The following is a 19,473-nucleotide window of genomic DNA, read 5'->3' as shown; positions in this document are numbered from 1 at the left end:
TACAAAATAGGAAATAAATCATCATCTGTCATTAATGGGAAATTTTCCATGCTTTCAAAATATTCATAATTTTAAGTCAGACAAAACATTGTTTAGGGGGAATGCTTATTTTATATTGAAAGTCTCTTTAAAGGCGTCTTAAATTCTGCTTACTCTGGGCACTTCCTGGAAGAGCATCTTTTCTATTTCTTGGCTTTGCTGCTCCTCTATTACATTCTTCAGACCCATGATAAGCACATAAACATAACACACAAAAGTCAAAACCACAGGCTGTGCGGCTACACAGTCCCCTTTTCTTAAATGGCTGGTACTTAGCAGGGCATTGGCACCTGGGGCAAGGTTTTAATGCTTCATCAATAAATAGTGTTTTGGCAACCTGCAGTGAAAGCATACACACTAAATCTTCCAGTTTCATACAGAGAATCATTTTATTTCAAACTCTAAATATTTAATTCTAATAACTTATGATAAATACTTACCTTAACATATTCTTCCTGTTTACTACTTAAGTGAGTAACAGAAGAGCTTGCTATAGGTGTCAAAACTTCTCCCCAAGGAGAAAATGTTGAAACTTCTCCTTTCTGAAAACCTGGTATCCTAGCCTGAGCTTGTACAGATTTTAAAGCTGATCGATTTATAAGATGGAGCCGAGTGGCAGCATCCTCAACATTTAATATAGCCCCCTGTGGTAAAAGATAAGAGGAGTCAATACTGTAATATTAAAAGTTCCAGAACAGTTTTCTGATACACATGTATTTAAATATTGAAAGTGATTTCACACTGAATTTCACTAGAATTTTCTCCCTAAGAAATTTCTAACATTTTAGAAAAAAATGTTTTTCTCTCATCTAACATTTAAATGTCAAAGAAATATAAATGAACAAAATTAAAACAATAAACAAATTAGCTTTAAGTTTGCATGATTTGTTATTTTTTCCATTTAAGGCATGGGTTAGCAAACTTTTCCTGAAAATGGCCAGATAGCATATATTTTACATTTTGCAGGCCAGATAGTCACAGCTACTCAAACGCCATTTTAGCAAAAGCAGCTGTAGAGATATGTAAATGAAAGAGCAAGACTATGTTCCAAAATTTTTTTTTGTAAAAATTTTTACTTTTTTGTAAAAGTAAAAATTTTTTTACTTGTCATTGTTACTTTCAAAACAGAAGGAATGAACAGGATTTGGTCCACAGGCTAGAGTTTGCCAACCCCTTTTTAAGTCAAGGTTTAAGAAGAAGTGAATCTTTGTAAAATTTGCTATGGGGTATCATGGAATTCCTTGAAGGTTTCTTACCTTAGCCACATGTCAGAAGAACAATGGGCCTGGCTAGACCGTGAAATCCAATTGGTTTGGCTAGTTTCTACAATACGTGCAAATACTGGAATCATTTTTACACTTATATTTTAACAAACAAGATTTGATGTTTGAAAACCAGAAAAAAAGGTAGCTCTTATCTGAACTGGATTTCCATATTACTTAAATATTTAGCCAAGAAATTTTTTTTCTTTTTCTTTTTTTTAAGATTTTACTTATTTATTCATGAGAAACACAGAGAGTCAGAGACATAGGCAAAGGGAGAAGCAGCCTCCCTGGAGGGAGCCTGATGCATGACTCAATACCGGGACTCTGGGATCATGCCCTGAGCCAAAGGCAGACGCTCAACAGCTGAGCCACCCTAGGCATCCCCATGAATATTTTCAGTAAGCCTTCTATTTTGTTGGAGTTGATAACAGGAAAAAATAGTTGTTGTTTTTTTTTTTTTTTAACAAATTGGTGTTCTTAATCAATTATCAAAATAAAATCTACTGAGTGAATTTCCTCATGTGTTTAACTAAAACTGTGCTTCCTCTCCCTTGATAGTCTCCCTTTGTCACAATTGACTCCTAACAGTGAGGAGAGAGAAAATATAAGAAATTGTAGAAGGATGAGTATAGGAAGTAAGATTAGCTGGTCATGAAAAATTCCATGATTAACATTTTAACAACATATGCATATGTGTAATGGATATCGGTTTTCCAAAATTAGAATGGATACAACTGAGTTTTTTCAAGGACTCAATATTTTCTTTATAGTACATCTGTATAAATAATTTGCAGCCTAGGACACAAGTACAGGACACAAGAGCATACCAAAATTTTGATGGATTTCAATGCAGTTGGTAAACACAGTGATTGTGTATAAATCAAAAAAATGAATACAGATACATTGTTGAAATAGATTTCAGCCACAGAATAAACATTCATTTATTTAACAAATATTTACAGAACTCATAAAGGTGCCAAGTGAATAAAAGAGTCTAATCCCAGTCCTCCTAGACTTTAAAATGTGTGCTACCATCTCTGAACGATAGGAGACAAAGCAGTCAACCAAGGCACATGTTTGTGAAGGCCAAAATTTTTCAAACATAGTCACATCGTGTTACCAGAAAACATGTAAATGTGAGAGTGGATTTGCCATGTGATTGTTCATTTCCACGATTATAAAAGAACAGCGAAAAATACAGTAAATTAAGAAATTTGATGGAAAAAGCATACCCCAATTCTAATGCTCATTCTCATGGCTGCAAAGCAAATAGATAAAATTGAGATCCTATTACATGTAACTGGTGTGTGCCTTCTAACTCTCACACGTAAGGAGTTTTCAGAGAAATTACACAAGTGTGAGGAAAACCCTCAAACAACTTTGTCTTATAATGTTTCCATTGAGTTAATGATAGACATTAGGAAAGTTCAAGTGGAAAGCAACCAGTCCATATCGTAACAGGACAGCAAAGTGCACCATGAAGGGTGTCTCTGGGGAAAAGAAGGAAGAAACAGGAAGAATACCTGATTTGTCTGCACTTACACAGAGGAGATTTCCAGTTCTGGTGGATAATAGGAGATGAATCAGGGATCTGTACAGAGAAACACTAAGCAAAACAAAAGAAACTTGGCAATTATTAACTCTGGGGGGAAAAAGTTATATAGGAAAAAAGGTGTAATCATAAAGAACTGCATGTTTCAGCTGTCAAAAACTCATAATCTCAATACCGTCTTAATAATGTCAGCTCCTAGTTTTGATTTATGCCTAAATGGTAGTGTGATTATATCAGTGAGGCAGTAGAAAAGGAGAAAGGAGTTCAGAGAGACAGGTGGGTGGGGTAGTAGGTAGTAGTGGTGAGAGTTTAGAGAACAAACTCTCCAAAGAAAAAAGCCAAGAAATAGCAGTAAAGCCATGCTAGTTAGAAATGTGGAGGTAAATCTCAGAAGGAACTGAAGAGTTGAAAGTGATTAACTTGGAGCAAGAATCAAAAGTACAAAGGGACAGACAAGAGAATGTGTTTTGTTATAAGCCTCATAGTCCAACTTGACTTTTTATTTATTTTTTTAATTTTTTAAAATTTATTTATGATAGTCACACAGAGAGAGAGAGAGAGGCAGAGACACAGGCAGAGGGAGAAGCAGGCTCCATGCACCGGGAGCCCGACGTGGGATTTGATCCTGGGTCCCCAGGATGGCGCCCTGGACAAAGGCAGGAGCTAAACCGCTGTGCCACCCAGGGATACCAGCCAACTTGACTTTTTTAACCATGTATTTGTTTTACTCTGAAAAAAAATCTAAAAAAGAAACCAAAATAAGAAAAAAATCCAAGTAAGGGAGAATGTATAGTCCTTCAAGAAATAAAGTTGGAAAAAAAAAAAAGCGGTGGGCAGGATACAAAGACAGAATATTTTATCTAGAATTACCTGAAGTGTTGCCAAACACAACCACGTTTCTTTCCTTGTAGGATGTACAATGTACATGGAGCTAACGGTTTAGTATTAATAGATACTTACTTAAAAATTGTTTTTTAAGTAAGTCCTTAGCATATAGAGCAGCACTCTAAAAACATAAGAATTTAAGAAGGCAATTAATATTTTCTTTCTTATAAGCAACAGCAATAAGTAGCCAGGAGCTGTGAGTAAGTTGTAAGGCAATATCATAGGTGAGAAGGTAAAACTTTTCTTCAAAGTAAAACAGAAAGTCAACATTGTAGTTAAGTACAGTCCCTAATATTTCATTGTAATGAGAAATCCACCAATCTATCTAGATATTTATATTTGTTTATACCATGTTTCATCTCAATTATTATATTGTCAAATTAGAGATTTACTTGTTATTTAATGCTTTTCTCTAGAACAAGAACAAGAATTCTCATGGAATTTCTTTTGGTATTGATTGATAAGAAAGGTCTAAAAATTGCATATACCATACATATGGATGCCAGAGTCATCAGATGCCTATTACACAAAGTAGTATCCCTAGGAAGACTTAATCAGCTTCTGCAGGACTTTTCCTGTAACTTCAAATCTGGTTCTCAAATCTTCAAGAAAATACAAGCTAATGGTGCTTTACCAGTACTAATCTGCCACAGTCACTCATTTCCAGGCCTTCCTCTATGCTATTCTCTCTGCTGAAACACTCCTCCCTGTCTTCACCTGGCTAGCCACTCACTCACTCCCTCATCCTTCAAGTCTCAGCTGAGTTGTACTTTTCTGAAAAGCCTTCTCTTGATACCCAAGTATCAAATACTCCTTTTAAATGTTCCAAAAGAACTAACTCTGGGCTTCCCAACACATCTGTATTGTAATTACCTGTTTATTCATATCATCCCCAGGACATGAACAGGGACCATTTCAGAAAGACTCACCATTGCAATCTGAGCAAGTGGCACATAATATCCACTCAAAAGACTGGATAGAAAGTGTTATGAGGATATCTACTTACGAATAGGATCCAGCATAGCACTGGTATTAAAACCCTGCTAACAACACACACACCTAAACAACAAAACCCCACAAGACGCTCTTGATGCTAGGTAGTCTACATTTATGGACTGGAAGGAAATGGAGTTTGGGAAAAGTAAAACATTCATGAGTGAATGTTTGCTAAGTGAAAAGGGCCAAAAGATAGCAGGAAAACCATATCAGGTTGTCCAACAATATTAGATTATTATTATTATTTTATTTTTTAAAATTTTTTTGATTATTATTTTTATAAATCCATTTGAGAAAAGTATTATATACATTACCTCAGAATCTGTTTTCAGTTGTGAGATATAAAATTTCCTCCTCCGATTTGCTTTTTTATCTTGAACAATAATTTCACGCCAATTTCTGCTCACTTTCCAAACACTATAATAAAAAGATTGGTCTTCATATTATATACATTCCACAAAATTAACATTTTTTGCATTTGGCAATTAATAAGAAAAACTTGCTTTAAAGATTTTGGACAGTAAATTTAAACCTAAAAATTTACATTAAAAGTATGACTTGATGTACATCATTTCATATTATTTTATCCTATGAAAGAATTCCCATTAAAATACTAAATATATGTCAGCATTATATCAATAGATTATCTTATAAATGATTAAGGGGAAAACATAGTTTCCTATTAAGGCAATATGAGTCCACTGGGAGACTGAGAGGATTTTTAACTTCAAATGTGAGACTAAAATTAAAAATTTGGAACACAACATGTAGAAAACGATTATCATTTATACAGCACAAGAGGTTTCTATCTATTCCTCCTATTTAAGGTACTTAACAAGACTACCATTTTGATTAAACAAACATAAAACTATCAATAATTCATTGGATGTACTAAGTGCCAAATACAATCATTAATTGGTAGCACTACAAAGTTCCTATTTTATAAACCAAAGTTGATGAGAATGAAGAAGTTAAAGAAAAAGAGTCCAATTTAGGGACGCCTGAATGACTCAGTGGTTAAGCGTCTGCCTTCAGCTCAGGGCATGATCCTGGAGTTCCAGGGTCAAGTCCCACATTGTGCTCCCTGCATGGAGTCTGCTTCTCCCTCTGCCTATGTCTCTGCCTCTCTATCTCTCTGTGTCTCTCATGAATAAATAAAATATTTTAAAAAAAGAATCATCAAGACAGTGTGGTACTGGCACAAAAACAGACACAATGATCAATGGAACAGAACAGAGAACCCAGAAATGGGTCCTCAACTGTATGGTCAACTAATATTCAACAAAGCAGGAAAGAATATCCATGGGAAAAAGGACGCTCTCTTCAATAAATGGTTCTGGGAAAATTGGACATCCACGTGCAGAAGAATGAACCTAGACCATTCTCTTATACCATACACAAAAATACACTCAAAAAAAAAAATTAAAAAAAAATACACTCAAAATGGATGAAAGATCTAAATGTGAGATAAGAACCAATCAAAATCCTAGAGAAGAACACAGGTGACACTCTTTTTGAACTTGGACACAATAACTTCTTTCAAGATACATCTATAAAGGTAAGGGAAACAAAAGCAAAAATGAACTATTGGGACTTAATCAAGATAGGAAGCTTCTGCACAGCAAAAGAAACAGCCAACAAAACTAAAAGACAACCCACAAAATGGGAGAAGATATTTGCAAATGACTATCAGATAAAAGGCTAGTATCCAAGATCTAAAAAAAACTTATTAAACTCAACACCCAAGAAACAAACAATCCAATCATGAAATGGGCAAAAGACAAGAACAGAAATTTCACCAAAGAAGACATACACATGGCCAACAAGCACATGAAAATGCTTCACATCACTTGCCATCAGGGAAATACAAATCAAATCCACAATGAGATACCACCTCAACACCAGTGAGAATGGTGAAAATTAACAAGACAGGAAACAACAAATGTTGGAGAGGATGTGGAGAAAGGGGAACCTTCTTGCACTGTTGGTAGGAATACAAACTGGTACAGCCACTCTGGAAAACTGTGTGGAGGTTTCTCAAAGAGTTAAAAATAGAGCTACCCTACAATCTAGCAAGTGCACTACTGGGGATTTACCCCAAAGATACAGATGCTGTGAAATGCCAGGACATCTGCACCCCAATGTTCATAGCAGCAGTGTCCACAATAGCAAAATTGTGGAAGGAGCCTCGATGTCCATCAACAGATGAATGGATAAAGAAGATGTGCTCTATATATAAAATGGAATACTACTCAGCCATTAGAAAGGACGAATTTGCTTCAATGTGGATTGAACTGGAGCATACTATGCTGAGTGAAGTAAGTCAGTTGGAGAAAGACAATCATTATATGGTTTCACTCATGTGGGGGAATACAAGAAAGAGCGAAAGGGATTATAGGGGAAAGGAGGGAAAATGAGTGGGAAAAATTAGAGAGGGTGACAAAACATGAGAGACTCCTAATCTGGGAAATGAACAAGGGGTAGTGGGAGGGGAGGCAGGTGGGGGGATGGAATGACTGGGTGACAGGCACTGAGGAGGGCACTTGATGAGATGAGCATTGGGTGTTATACTATATGTTGGCAAATCAAACTTCAATAAAAAAATATATATATATTAAAAAAGTAAAAATTTCAAAGAATAGTCACTCTCACCTGGAATCACTATACTTTTGTTTGTGAAAATAAAACTATTTATCTCCAATTAAACAAAAAGAAAAAATACAATTTATATCCAGTGATTGCCTATTTATCAGTAACTGGCTTTACTGATTATTAAAGAATAGATAATCTCTCTGGTCTTTTTTTTTAAAGATTATTTATTTATTTATTCATGAGAGACACAGAGAGAGAATGAGAGAGAGAGAGGCAGGGACACAGGCAGAGGGAGAAGCAGGCTCCATGCAGGGTACGTGATGTGGGACTTGATCCCGGGACTCCAGGATCATGCCCCGGGCCAAAGGCAGGCACTAAACCACTGAGCCATCCAGGGATCCCTCTCTGGTCTTTTTTATTACTTAAATCACTCCAAGGGAATAAAAGATCAGACAATTAAAAAAAAGGTTACTGTTGTTACGGAGATAATACTTGAGTTGTTAACACTACTGTTCTTCCAGTTACCATGGCCACTTCAGTTGCCTTGTCTCTCCCTAAACCAATACATGTGTCTTATATCAGTGATGGAGAGGAAAAGGCAGAAAGTCACCCATTAATCAGGAAGAAATGAACTATGTAATTGGGTATCTGCCACAGTTATTTCAACTGACAATAGTCTCTCATGTTACCAAAAATAAACACTGCTAACATACTTACATCCTGCAGTACAAATACTATACATTTGGAGGGCTGCGGAGAAGAAGTAATTACAAAAATATGACTGAATATCACCTGCTCCCACAAGTGAGCATCCAAAAGTATCACCCAAGTTTTTCACTTGGTCTCTATCCAAACACTACAGCATATAAAAATAAAATTCTGTATTTCAGCCATATCTCCTTGATTTTTTTTAAACAATTTATCTCATTGAACATTTTTTTAAGGCACATACATACAGGTACACTATTTATTATACTACTTGGGTTGCACCAAGTACATTCCCAATCACGTTTATTTAGAAAGGCCTTAAATCTTAATATGAGTTTGTGGGAAAGCATTGGATTGGAAATCAGAGGACTCAGGGCTCCTGGGTGACTCAGTCAGTTTAACATCTGACTCTTGATTTCAGCTCGGGTCATGATCTCAGGGTTGTGGGAATAAAGCCTGGCACTGGGCTCCATGGGAGACTACTTAAGATTCTTGCTCTCCCTCTGCCCCTACCCCCACTTCTCCCTCTCCAAAAATCATCATCATCATCAGAGCCTCAATTATAGAGCTAGATATATTCCTATCTCTTTGAAAGGCTGTTGGCTCACTTAACTTCTCTGGAGCACAGTTTTCTCATCTGTAAAATATGTGATTAGACTAGATGTCTCAAAAGAGTTCCAGCTATGAAATCCTACAATTCTCTACAATAGCCTACAATTAATTTGTGGAAGAAAGGTGAAGAAGGGCTTTAGCAGAAGTAGTAGCCATAAAAACAGCAAGATTCTATGAACCAAACTCTTGACATATCCCTATCAAAATCAAATTCACAAATTTTCCTGCATGTCCTCCCCCAACTGTCACCTTGCAGAAGTCCTGTTCACAAGGGTTCCCTCCTTCCTGGTATGGCATTCCCAAGGGTCTTGTCTTCTGATAGTTCTGCAACTCCCCCAAATTGCTAGTATGAACACAGTATTTATAACCCAAGCTCCCACTGTCAATACTCCTAAATATCTGGTTCTCTTTAATTATGTAGCAGCATTCAATACACTGAAATCTCCATTAATACAAATTCTTCAGTTTCTACTTTCTTGAAATTCCCAAAAGTAATTACATTCCACTGCCTATTAGCAATAAAAATGAACTAATCCATATTCCCTTGGTCTCTGGAAAAACTAAGCCCTAAAATGAAAGCTAACCATCATTTTGTAGAATTTAGATGAAATAACTAAATGGTATCCTTTGTATGCTGTCATTTCTTAGTCACCATAATACTTTACATTATTTCTGGCCAAGTATCATAACTTTAATACAATTTGCAATCTGACAGTGGGATGTGAACTATTAAATCATTAAATAACTCTTGTGGAATATAGCTTGCTATCTTGAATATTTAAAGTTCAACATTTAAAAAAAAATAAAGTTCAACATTTAGAAACTCTCTTCCCAAATGGCAATAACATCAACTTTATCCAGAAGACTATATTGATGCTTCTAAAACAGGATTTTTTTTTTTTTTAAGATTTTTTTCTTGGGGCACCTGGGTGACCCAGTCAGTTAAGCATCTGCCTTCGGCTCAGGTCATGATTGCAGGGTCCTGGACCAAGCCCCATGTGGGGCTCCCTGCTCAGCAGGGAACCTGCTTCCCCCCTCTCCTACCTCTCCCCTAGCTTGTGCGTTCTCTCTCTTTCTCTCTCTCTCTCTCCCTCTCTTACTCTGTCTCTTTTATTTGAGAGAATGCACACGCACACAAGTAGGGGGAAGGGGCATAGGGCGAGAACTCCCAAGCAGACTCCAGGCTGAGCTGGAGCCTAGCCAGAGGCAGGACTTGACCCCATGAGCCCTGAGATCAGGACCCCAGCAGAAACCAAGAGTTGGACCCCCAACCGACCTGAGCCACCCAGGCGCTCCTAAAACAGGGTTTTAAACAGAAGGAACTGTATTAGTAAACTCTATTGGGAAGTTCACTAAACCACCTTTGATAAAGTATAAAATAATCAAAGATAGAGATAATAAAACAAAACAAATTTAAAAACAGGACAACTCAACTCACAGAAAAACTTTCCAACTTAAAAAAAAAGTGTTAAAAAGAAAAGTGTTAAGAAGGAAGTTTTATTTCAGAAAAAAAAAAAAAACGATATATTTCTTACCAGCATAGGCTTTCTGCAGTCAATGAATCTAAAACCATAGCAAGAATATGCTTTAAATTTCTGTATTTTAATTCTGTTAAGATGTCCACCTTCTCTATACCCATTTTCTTGCCAATCAGTCCTGCAAGTACACACTGTAGTACAGCTATCTGGCCCCCATCCGTGTCTTCTAAGAATTCATGTGCAACATTTTGCTGGAATCTTTTTCTTTTGCTTCTCATGAAGAGCTCGTGCACTAACTGCAAGGCTGGGGTCTTTGATAAATTCTTAAAGCTTAAGATCTTATTGTCACTGCTCAGCTGATCCTCCAAGGTATCTGAAGCAGCTGCTGGTGTTGCTTCAGAGTCTGAGTCCTTTTCTGTCTCAGATTGTGAGCTTTGTTCTTGAAGGGTGGACAGTCTTCTCAGCCTTCGAAGATGCCCCGACTTTTTTATGGTGTCCCCCACTTTGATAGTTCCCCTATGTTTCTGAAGTTCTCGAAAAGAACTTTCCTGGTCAGAGAGGGAATCTTCTGATTTATCCAAACAAAGTGAGTTAAAACCACTGTCTTCAGGTGTTGAAATATTGCCCCTCACTTCAGTTGAAGGAGAGAGCCTTTGACTTGCATTAAATTTAATGTTTGCTACAAGATTACTTACTGGAGTCACACATATGTTCTCATCTGTTCCACAACGTGTGCCTCTAGCAGAGGAGCCCAGAAGTTTGGGATATGTATTCTCATTATTAATAAATAGACTGCTACCACTAAGGTCACATGTGATAGAGTCTTCAGTAAAACTATTGCCCTGAATCGGAGATAAACATTCGACTTCAAACAGGCTACAATCATCTTTAGAATCATCAACTGTGGAAGTCTTCTGTTGAGAAAAATTTAGTCTCAATATTTGACTGCTGGAAGCGGCTTCTTCTGTTTTCAATGTACTAGTAACTAAAGGACTAAAACTGGTTTGCCTTGGGAAACTTGAAGCACTACTTGGAATATTTTTTTCTAAGTTGAGAACTTGGTTTATACTACTTTCTAGAGAACTGTTTTGTGAATCAAAGTCCCCATTTAGAAGAGAGAAAGATATGTCCAACCTTCTGCGCCGCAAAAATTTTTTTCCACTGACTTTAGGGGTTTCACAGAGTTCTGGGGTTTTATCATGTTCCTTCCTAGAAAAGACAACTCTCTTTTTTTGAGTTGGTGATTCTAAAGGATGAGTTAAACCCAAATTTGGAGTTTCAGGATGTTCATGGGTTAATGTTAAGCCTTTTTCTTTCTTTCCAAAAAATTCTTTATCTGTATTATCAAAGTTGCAGGGTTGTAACAACTCATTATAGCCACTATCTTGAAATGAAGATGTGGAACAAAAATCTCTGAAGCTGGAGTATTTGAAATTGACAGTAGGAGAGTCTACCTCATTTTCTGCGCCAGTGCAAGCTTGACTTGAATGTCTCTCTGACATCTTCAAAATCTGTTTCCACAAAGTAAAAATAAATTTTATTCTTCCATTGAAATGAGTAGCCTCGCAGCTTACATCAAAACACATTACTTGCTATGAATATGGATAATAATAGAAAATGTTATGGCAATAAAAACAGTTACTTTAAAAAATAAATATACTCATATATACTTATGTGTATATTACTTAACCTAATTTTTAATATCACAAAACCCAAAACTTTTGGGTTATACATATTCACAGATTATTTGACTAAGCATAGTCTAAGCACCATGCACAAATATTTTCTTGAACTACACCTGAGAAAAAAAATCTGGCAGCATCATTTTTAGATTTTATTACTTTAGATTTTAATAGCACTAAAGTACATAATTATAGTATTAATATTCTAGCCTAGGGATCCCTGGGTGGCGCAGCGGTTTGGCGCCTGCCTTTGGCCCAGGGCGCGATCCTGGAGACCCAGGATCGAATCCCACATCAGGTTCCCGGTGCATGGAGCCTGCTTCTCCCTCTGCCTATGTCTCTGCCCCTCTCTCTCTCTCTCTCTCTCTCTCTCTCTGTGACTATCATAAAATAAAATAAAAAAAATTCTAGCCTATTTGTACTGGCCTATATCTATCAGCTGGATATTTCCCTTCAAAGTTCTGGTATATTAGTAAAGCTGCTTAAAAAACTATATACCAATTTTTAAACATGTCTTTGGAAATGTGTCAAATGAGTGCTGCCACTAGATTCAACTGCAACTTGGCTAAGCAGCACCAGGATAATGTAATTCGCACTTGTAATGTAGGCCTGTCACAGCCCCCATGACCATTCTCAAGGTCTGAGTTCTTAGACTCATAACTTTGCAAAGACCCCTTGGCTCATTCACCTAAGTGAATGAATTTTAAAAACAACTAATTGCTACTCCAACCACAAAACAAGTTTCTTTACAGTAAAATGATCATGGGAATATTACCACTGGGAAAAGTATCTAAGTGTTTTTAAACCTTTTGAATCTATATTCAATTTTGGTAAATCTCATACATTAAGATCTCGGTTGTTCTTCTGTACATGCTTACCAGGCAAGATAATCGAACTTTGTTTTCTATAATTTGTATTATAATTAAAAATAATTTTGTTTTCAAAATATTAAGTTAATGACATATAATGAGCTTTCAAATTACCCCTACACCCATGAATATTTCCCCCTCTCTGAGAAGCATTCTGTAACGTAAATTAAAATTAGGTCAAAAAAAAAATAAAAAATAAAAAATAAAATAAAAATAAAAATAAAAAAAATAAAATTAGGTCAAGAAACCCTTCCAAAATCTTAGAGCAAATGTAACTGTTCTACCTCACCACTAGGTGTCTCATCGTACTAGAATTTGGGAAACAGAGGCAAACTGTTAAACCGAAATGGGGATGCAGTATCATCCTCTTCCCCTACCACCCATAGGCCACTTGATATAAATACATAAACAAAAACCTGTCTACTTATTTTCTATTCATCTACACAACTGAAGTTGTCTCCAACGTACTTTCTCTGCTGTCATCATGTCCATTTTTCTACTATTCCAAGATGTTGGTCTCAAACAAAACATGGTTTTTCAAAAGTTAATTTTCAAATCATTTTTAAAAGACTAATGCAAAATTATGAAATGCCCATTGACTTATAAATTTTACCGATTCAACAGTTCACTGATTAATCAAACTCCTTGATACTCATTTTTTAAAACCAGACTCCTGGGTGTTGAGAATACTTATCTCTATGTGCTCTCAAAAAAGAAAAAATTGGCAAGGATGTGGAGAAAAGGGAAATTTCACGGACCATTGGTGGGAATGCGAATTGGTGCAGCGATTGTGGAAAGCAGCATGGAAATTCCTTAAAAATTAAAAATAGAGGGCAGCCGGGTTGGCTCAGCGATTTAGCGCTGCCTTCAGCCCAGGGCATGATCCTGGAGACCCAGGATTGAGTGCCACGTCGGGCTCCCTGCATGGAGCCTCCTTCTCCCTCTGCCTGTGTCTCTGCCTCTCTCTCTGTCTCTGTCTCATGAATAAATAAATAAAATTAAAAAGAATTAAAAATAGAACTATGATACAGCAATTCCACTTCTGGGTATTTATCCAAAGAAAATAAAAATACTAATTTTAAAAGATATATGCACCTCCATGTTCACTGAAGCATTATTCATAATAGTCAAGATAGGAAGCAACCTAAGTGTCCATTGATAGACAACTGATAAAAATGTGGTACATACATGCAATGAAATATTACTCTGCCATAAAAAAGAATGAAATCTTGCCATTTGTGACTACAAGCATGAATTCATAAGGTATTATGTTCAGTGAAATAAGTCAGACAAAACCAAATACCTTATGATTTCCCTTACTGTGGAATCTTAGAAACAAACAAAACAGACTCAGATACAGAGAACAATCTGAAGTTTTCAGAGGGGATGGGGGTAAAGGGTAGTCAAAATAAGTGAAGGGGATTAAGAGGTACAAACCTCCAGTTATAAAAGAAATAAGTCATGAGTTTGTAATATACATCTTAGGGAATACAGTGAATAACATTGTAGTAACTTTTTATAGTGACAGATAATAACAGATAACAGACCTTGGTAGGTCTATCAAGTTTTTGATCATTTCGAAATGTATAAAAATATAGCATGCTATGTTGTACACTTGAAATGAATATAATATTGTATGTCAATTATATTTCAATTAAAAAAAACACTTGTTAGAGAATGAAATACTATTTAACTATATTAAAACCAAATTTTCATTTAAGGGGAAAATCTTACCATCAGTAAATCTTGAGCTCTTAGATGTCAGTTATGTGAGCTTCCAAACAAGAAAATCTTTCACTTTGCTTTTAAAACTCATGCCAAAATATTACCAATTTAAAACTTTAGTTTGGACCATTGAAACGTGCGACAGCATGATGGCTGCTAAGATTTGAAAGGTACATAAAATACATACTGCAGGGATTATTCCTAACATATGACAAGGCCTAAATCATTCTGAATTTCCTTCTGCTTTCCAGATAATAGTAATTTCAATATCCTTGTTCCCTCCAGCTAGTCTTGGAACTGAGGAACCTTCCCAAATTCGGGTTTCTGAAAATGCAGCGTAAGCCGGCGCGCTGTCATTTACTCCCGGAGGCGCTCCCAGCCGGCAGGTGGTTAACGGTCTCAGCAGGGCGTCTTTTGGCCCCGTGCGTCCCCCTCGGACCTTCCCAAGGCCCAGGGCCCAGAACGCCACCGAAAGGCGGGGGGCGGGGGGCGGGGGGCGTCCCCCGGAGAGGAGCGAGCGGGCAAGAGAGCCCGCCTTCGGGGCGCCTCTGTCCCTGCACCTGGAAAGCAAAGGCCCGCACACTCGGGCCCACCTGGACACCGGGCCACGGCCGGGCGGGGTGGGGGGTGGGGCACACTGGCAGCCGCTGGGTGCTCCAGGCAGAAGCCGCCGCCTCTCCCCCAGGGATGCCGGGCGATGGCAACCCCCGCGCGGCTTCGCGTGGGGCCGCCGCGTTTCCCTCCTTCCGTTTGAACTGCCCGCCTCGCGTAACCGCTACGCCCGCCCCGCGCCGCCCCGCGCCGCCCCGTCCCGCCCCGTCCCCTGGCTCCGCGGCGCCCCCGCCGGCCTTCCTGCGACCCGCAGGCCCCGGCCCGGCTTCCCGGAGGTCTGGTCTGGTCCTGCCTCTCCTACCCTTCCACCCCTACCCAAACTCAGCCCTCCTTTCCCACCTTCCCAACCCCACCAAAGCTCAGCCCGCCCTTTCCCAGCCTTGCACTCAAGGCTCAGCCAGGCTTCCTAATTTCATGGGCTCTGCCTCCCCATTCTCACCTTGGGGAGCATTTTAAGGGCCACTTGGTCCTACAGTGAGATACCATTAAAAATAATGCCCGTGAATATTCACTTGAAAATGTTTCCTGAGATTGCCAGGTATAAAAAGCAGGTGACAAACCGAATAACGCCTTTGAGTAATACAGATGTACACAGGATGAGTTCTGAAAGGAACGACTAACTTGGTTACAGTATCTCTACACGGGATTGTGCTTGATTATGCTGGATGAGATGTTTTCTGCTATTCACTGGGTAGGTTATTCTATGCCAGGCTCCATTCTTCTGCTCTTGGCAGCTTCCTCCTAGTCTCCTTTTTCTGACTTTTTCTCTGCCTTTTCCCTAAATGAGACGTCCCATCTCAGCATTTTTTTTAACTTTATGTATTTACATAATTCTTGTGCAGAACTTCACTCATTACTTTTAAGCCAATAATAGCAGCTACCACCAGCCTCCTCCAACTGGACCTTTATTTCTCATCTGAATGCCCTTTGGTCATCCAAAATGGAATATATCTAAAATCAAACACACTAACACTTATGAAGTTCTGCTCTATGTGCCAATCACTGGGCTAGGTACTGGGAATAAAAGATAAGTACAGCACAGTTATGATGTCAAGGGGCTCATAAGTGCTGTAATACAGGAACAGTAGTAGTACAAAGGAAAGAGGATCAACTAACCCTACAGAAGAAGGATGGAACTAACTTTATAAAGACCATGACTTGAGGTGGTGGATTTTTTTTTTTTTTTAAGATTTTATTTATTCATTCATGAAAGATGCAGAGACACAGGCAGAGGAAATAGCAGGCTCCATGCAGGGAGCCTGACATGAGACTCGATTTGGGGTCTCCAGGATTATGCCCTGAGCTGAAGGTGGCACTAAACCGCTGAGCCACCCGGGCTGCCCTGAGGTGGAGGATTTCGAGGGACAAATGGCAATGTAAAAGTCAGACAACAGGTGACTTCAATCTCAAAACAAAATGTGCACGAGCAGGAAACCTCAAACAGTTGGGCAGATTTTAAATAGTTTGTTATGGCTAGAAGCTCAGATTTGAGGAAAGGGCAAAGAAAATTTCTGAGAAGGGGAAGCAGCTGAATCATGAAGAATTTGGAATACATTTAAGAGTCTGAAGTTGATCCTCTAGGTATCATAGAGCATTTTAATTTTAGATCACTCTGGCAGAATGGAGAACAGAAGAAAAAGAGCTGAGGATGGTGGCAAAGAGACCACTTAGGAAGCTACTGCATGACTCTGGAAGCCAGTGGGGAAGAAACTAGACTCAACACTCAGCAGAATCAGGTGCATGGGGCAGGGATTGAGGAAGCACAGAAGACAGGTTTGGAAGAAAATAAGATGGACTTAGTATGAGGTCGTTAAATTTCAGGCACCTGTAAGATAAGGAATTGGTGAATTACACATGCTTCAAGATAGCACTTCTCTGAAGACACCCACACATACCCAGGTAGAGTAATACCCTCTCTAGCTCTTCAGACAAATCTCTATTATGGCCATTTTGTCCTTTCCCCTACAGCGTTTGCAATCCTCCCTCTCTGCTGAATTTTCTGTGTAGTTTATCACCTCCTAAAAATGTTGTATTACCTGTTTAATGTCTGATCCTCCCTCTCACTACAATGTAAATAGGGCAGGGAATTTTGCCCATGGTTTAAAATCCACACAATCCCAAATACCATTTAAACATTGCTCTTTTCTCTTCTCTAGTTAATTTTTCTTTAGGTATTTTATTATGACTGAAGAGCAAAAAAGTGTATCATAACTCCCTATCATTTAAAGAATAATTTTTACTGCCCCCCCCCCACTAAAAGGGCAAAAGGGAACCTAGTTACATGTAGCTTGTCCTGGCTTTACTCATATTCCCCAAATATAAGTCACTGAGCTATATTTTCCTATTCTTTACCTACCATGGTCTTTGGCCTTTTTGCTTCCTTTTCTAGTTTGGATGTCACCCCATTACTTAAACCTCAAAATTCTAAAACCTGTTTTCCATAAGATCTAATTCTTCTTATAGGGACCATCCAGCAAAACATAAAGACTTTTCCAATCACCATGACATTCAGACTGTGCAGAATAAGATCAAGGAAAATGAAAAACAGAGATTCAGAGAGGAAAATAGCAACTTGTATCTCCATTACCATATTTTAAGGAGTTAAAAGCACTAGTATCCAAGATAACAAGACATCTGCCCTCATTAGGAGAGGGAAATGCAGTGATATCTGGCAGAGGGTAAGTTCTCAAGAGAGTTAGCTGTCAGGGACGCCCAGGGCATGATCCTGGAGTCCCACATCCGGTTCCCTGTGTGGAGCCTGCTTCTCCCTCTGCTTGTGTTTCTCCCTCTCTCTGTGTGTCTCTTATGAATAAATAAATAAATAAATAAATAAATAAATAAATAAATAAATTTTTAGTAAAAGGTGAAAGATTTATTCGATCTGAAGAGAAGCCAGAGTATAATAAATACAATCTTTTTAAAAAGCTGTTACCAATGATAATAGTTTACATTGGCCATGCTTCATGGTGATCCTAAGACTGTTGGTTCCTCCTCATAGGAAAGAGGGTGCTGGATTGAGAACTAGCATCAACATGGGCTCTTGTTGAAATTCTGGATCTCCTTGATAACACTTGTAATTACCCTGCCCTTCCATGGGGTGCCAAGACTCATTTACATTCTACATGTGCTGATCCAATCTGATCCCCATAGACATCTAATTATGTACTAGAATCATCTTGATACCACATCTGGAGAGTTAGAATCTGGTAAATTTTGCAATGATTAAAGTTATACTTTCTGGATCACTCCATCATCTTTCTCTTATGTTAACAATACTTTTATCTAATAACTCTTGTAGGAAAGCCTATTTTGACTGTTCTATTGCATTACCCTCTTTGGTTGAGAGGTGAAGTGCTTTGTAAGAGAGGTAATGGTCAAAATTTTTATGCTGTACATCATTCTGTGAAAGAAGCTAGAAAATCCATTATGTTTCCCTGGAAATTAAATAACTGACAGCCAGGAAGACTGGAAAGCAAAGATCAAGTTAAATCTCCCAGCGCCATCTGTAGAGGTGAGATCAGTTGGAACTCCTTCTGGAAGTAAAAGGAGAAGCTCAAAGTTCTCAGGTTGCTGGACGGGAGACTGGCAAACAATATATTCTGCTTAATAAGAAATCAAAGACATTGCGGATGCTGGGGAGAAGGAAACCTGTTTCTCGCTATTAACAACTGATGACTTTCTAAATTTTGATTACTTCATTTACTTCTTCCTCCTAAGTAAAAACCTGCTGTAAAAGCAGCAAACAAATGTACATATTGTGACCCCAATAGCTATTAGTCTCACTGATTTTGATGTTTCAAAAAACACACCTCCGCTGCGCAGACCGTTTTGTGTCATCTAGGGAGGAATACATGCGACGGCAGGAAGGTCAGTGCATAGTTACTCCTACCAATATCCCTCCGTTTCAGGTGGAATTAATTGATGTAGCTGCCTTCATACAGCCTTTGCTTTAAAACGAGTAAAAAGAATGGGACAGAGGGACGACAGGAGCCTACCAGAGTTTCGCAAAGCAAAAATGAAATCATGTGAAGGATAGGGGGTGGCTGCTCCACTGGCCCAGCGCAGGTATCAAACAACTGCGAAAACAATCTGAAAAGTGCTTTTACGTGAAAATCAGCGATGGAGTCGCTGCTTCCGTGTTCCTCAGAGAGACGGTTGGCCTAGGATTCCGGGAGCACTGGTCGGGCACTCGCTTTCTCTTCTAGCCCTCAGCCCTCCCGGAGAAGCGTTACTTTCTACTGACTTCATTAGCCAGAATATCTGACTTCCTTCGATGTGAGGAACTACTGAAATGCTTTGCTTTTCTGAAAAGTGAAGTAAGTTGGGACAAAACACGAACACTTCTCCACGCAGCCTAACAAAACGAAAGCTCCCGGCTCACCGCCTGAGTACCATCCGGGTCCTCGGCCACGCCCGGAGGCGGAAGAAGGGGCGGAAGGGGCGGGGACTCCATGCGTC

The 19,473-nt window shown here is 38.6% G+C and overlaps 1 protein-coding gene across 1 annotated transcript; it reads right to left on the bottom strand.

The window, feature by feature from the left end:
• Positions 1-127: 127 nt before the first annotated feature.
• On the bottom strand, positions 128-19,468 carry FBXO43 (F-box protein 43). Its single transcript, XM_041768587.1, is given in 8 exon segments — positions 128-376; positions 480-683; positions 5,052-5,154; positions 10,185-11,638; positions 13,626-13,633; positions 14,413-14,441; positions 14,443-14,480; positions 19,397-19,468. Coding segments are annotated over 8 exon segments (2,157 nt in total).
• Positions 19,469-19,473: the final 5 nt, after the last annotated feature.

Source organism: Vulpes lagopus, chromosome 9 (genome assembly GCF_018345385.1).
Source record: "Vulpes lagopus strain Blue_001 chromosome 9, ASM1834538v1, whole genome shotgun sequence".
Classification (NCBI taxonomy): Eukaryota; Metazoa; Chordata; class Mammalia; order Carnivora; family Canidae; genus Vulpes; species Vulpes lagopus.
The sequence above is the reverse complement of the archived record's forward strand: the minus strand, read 5'-3'. Positions and strand labels throughout refer to the sequence as shown.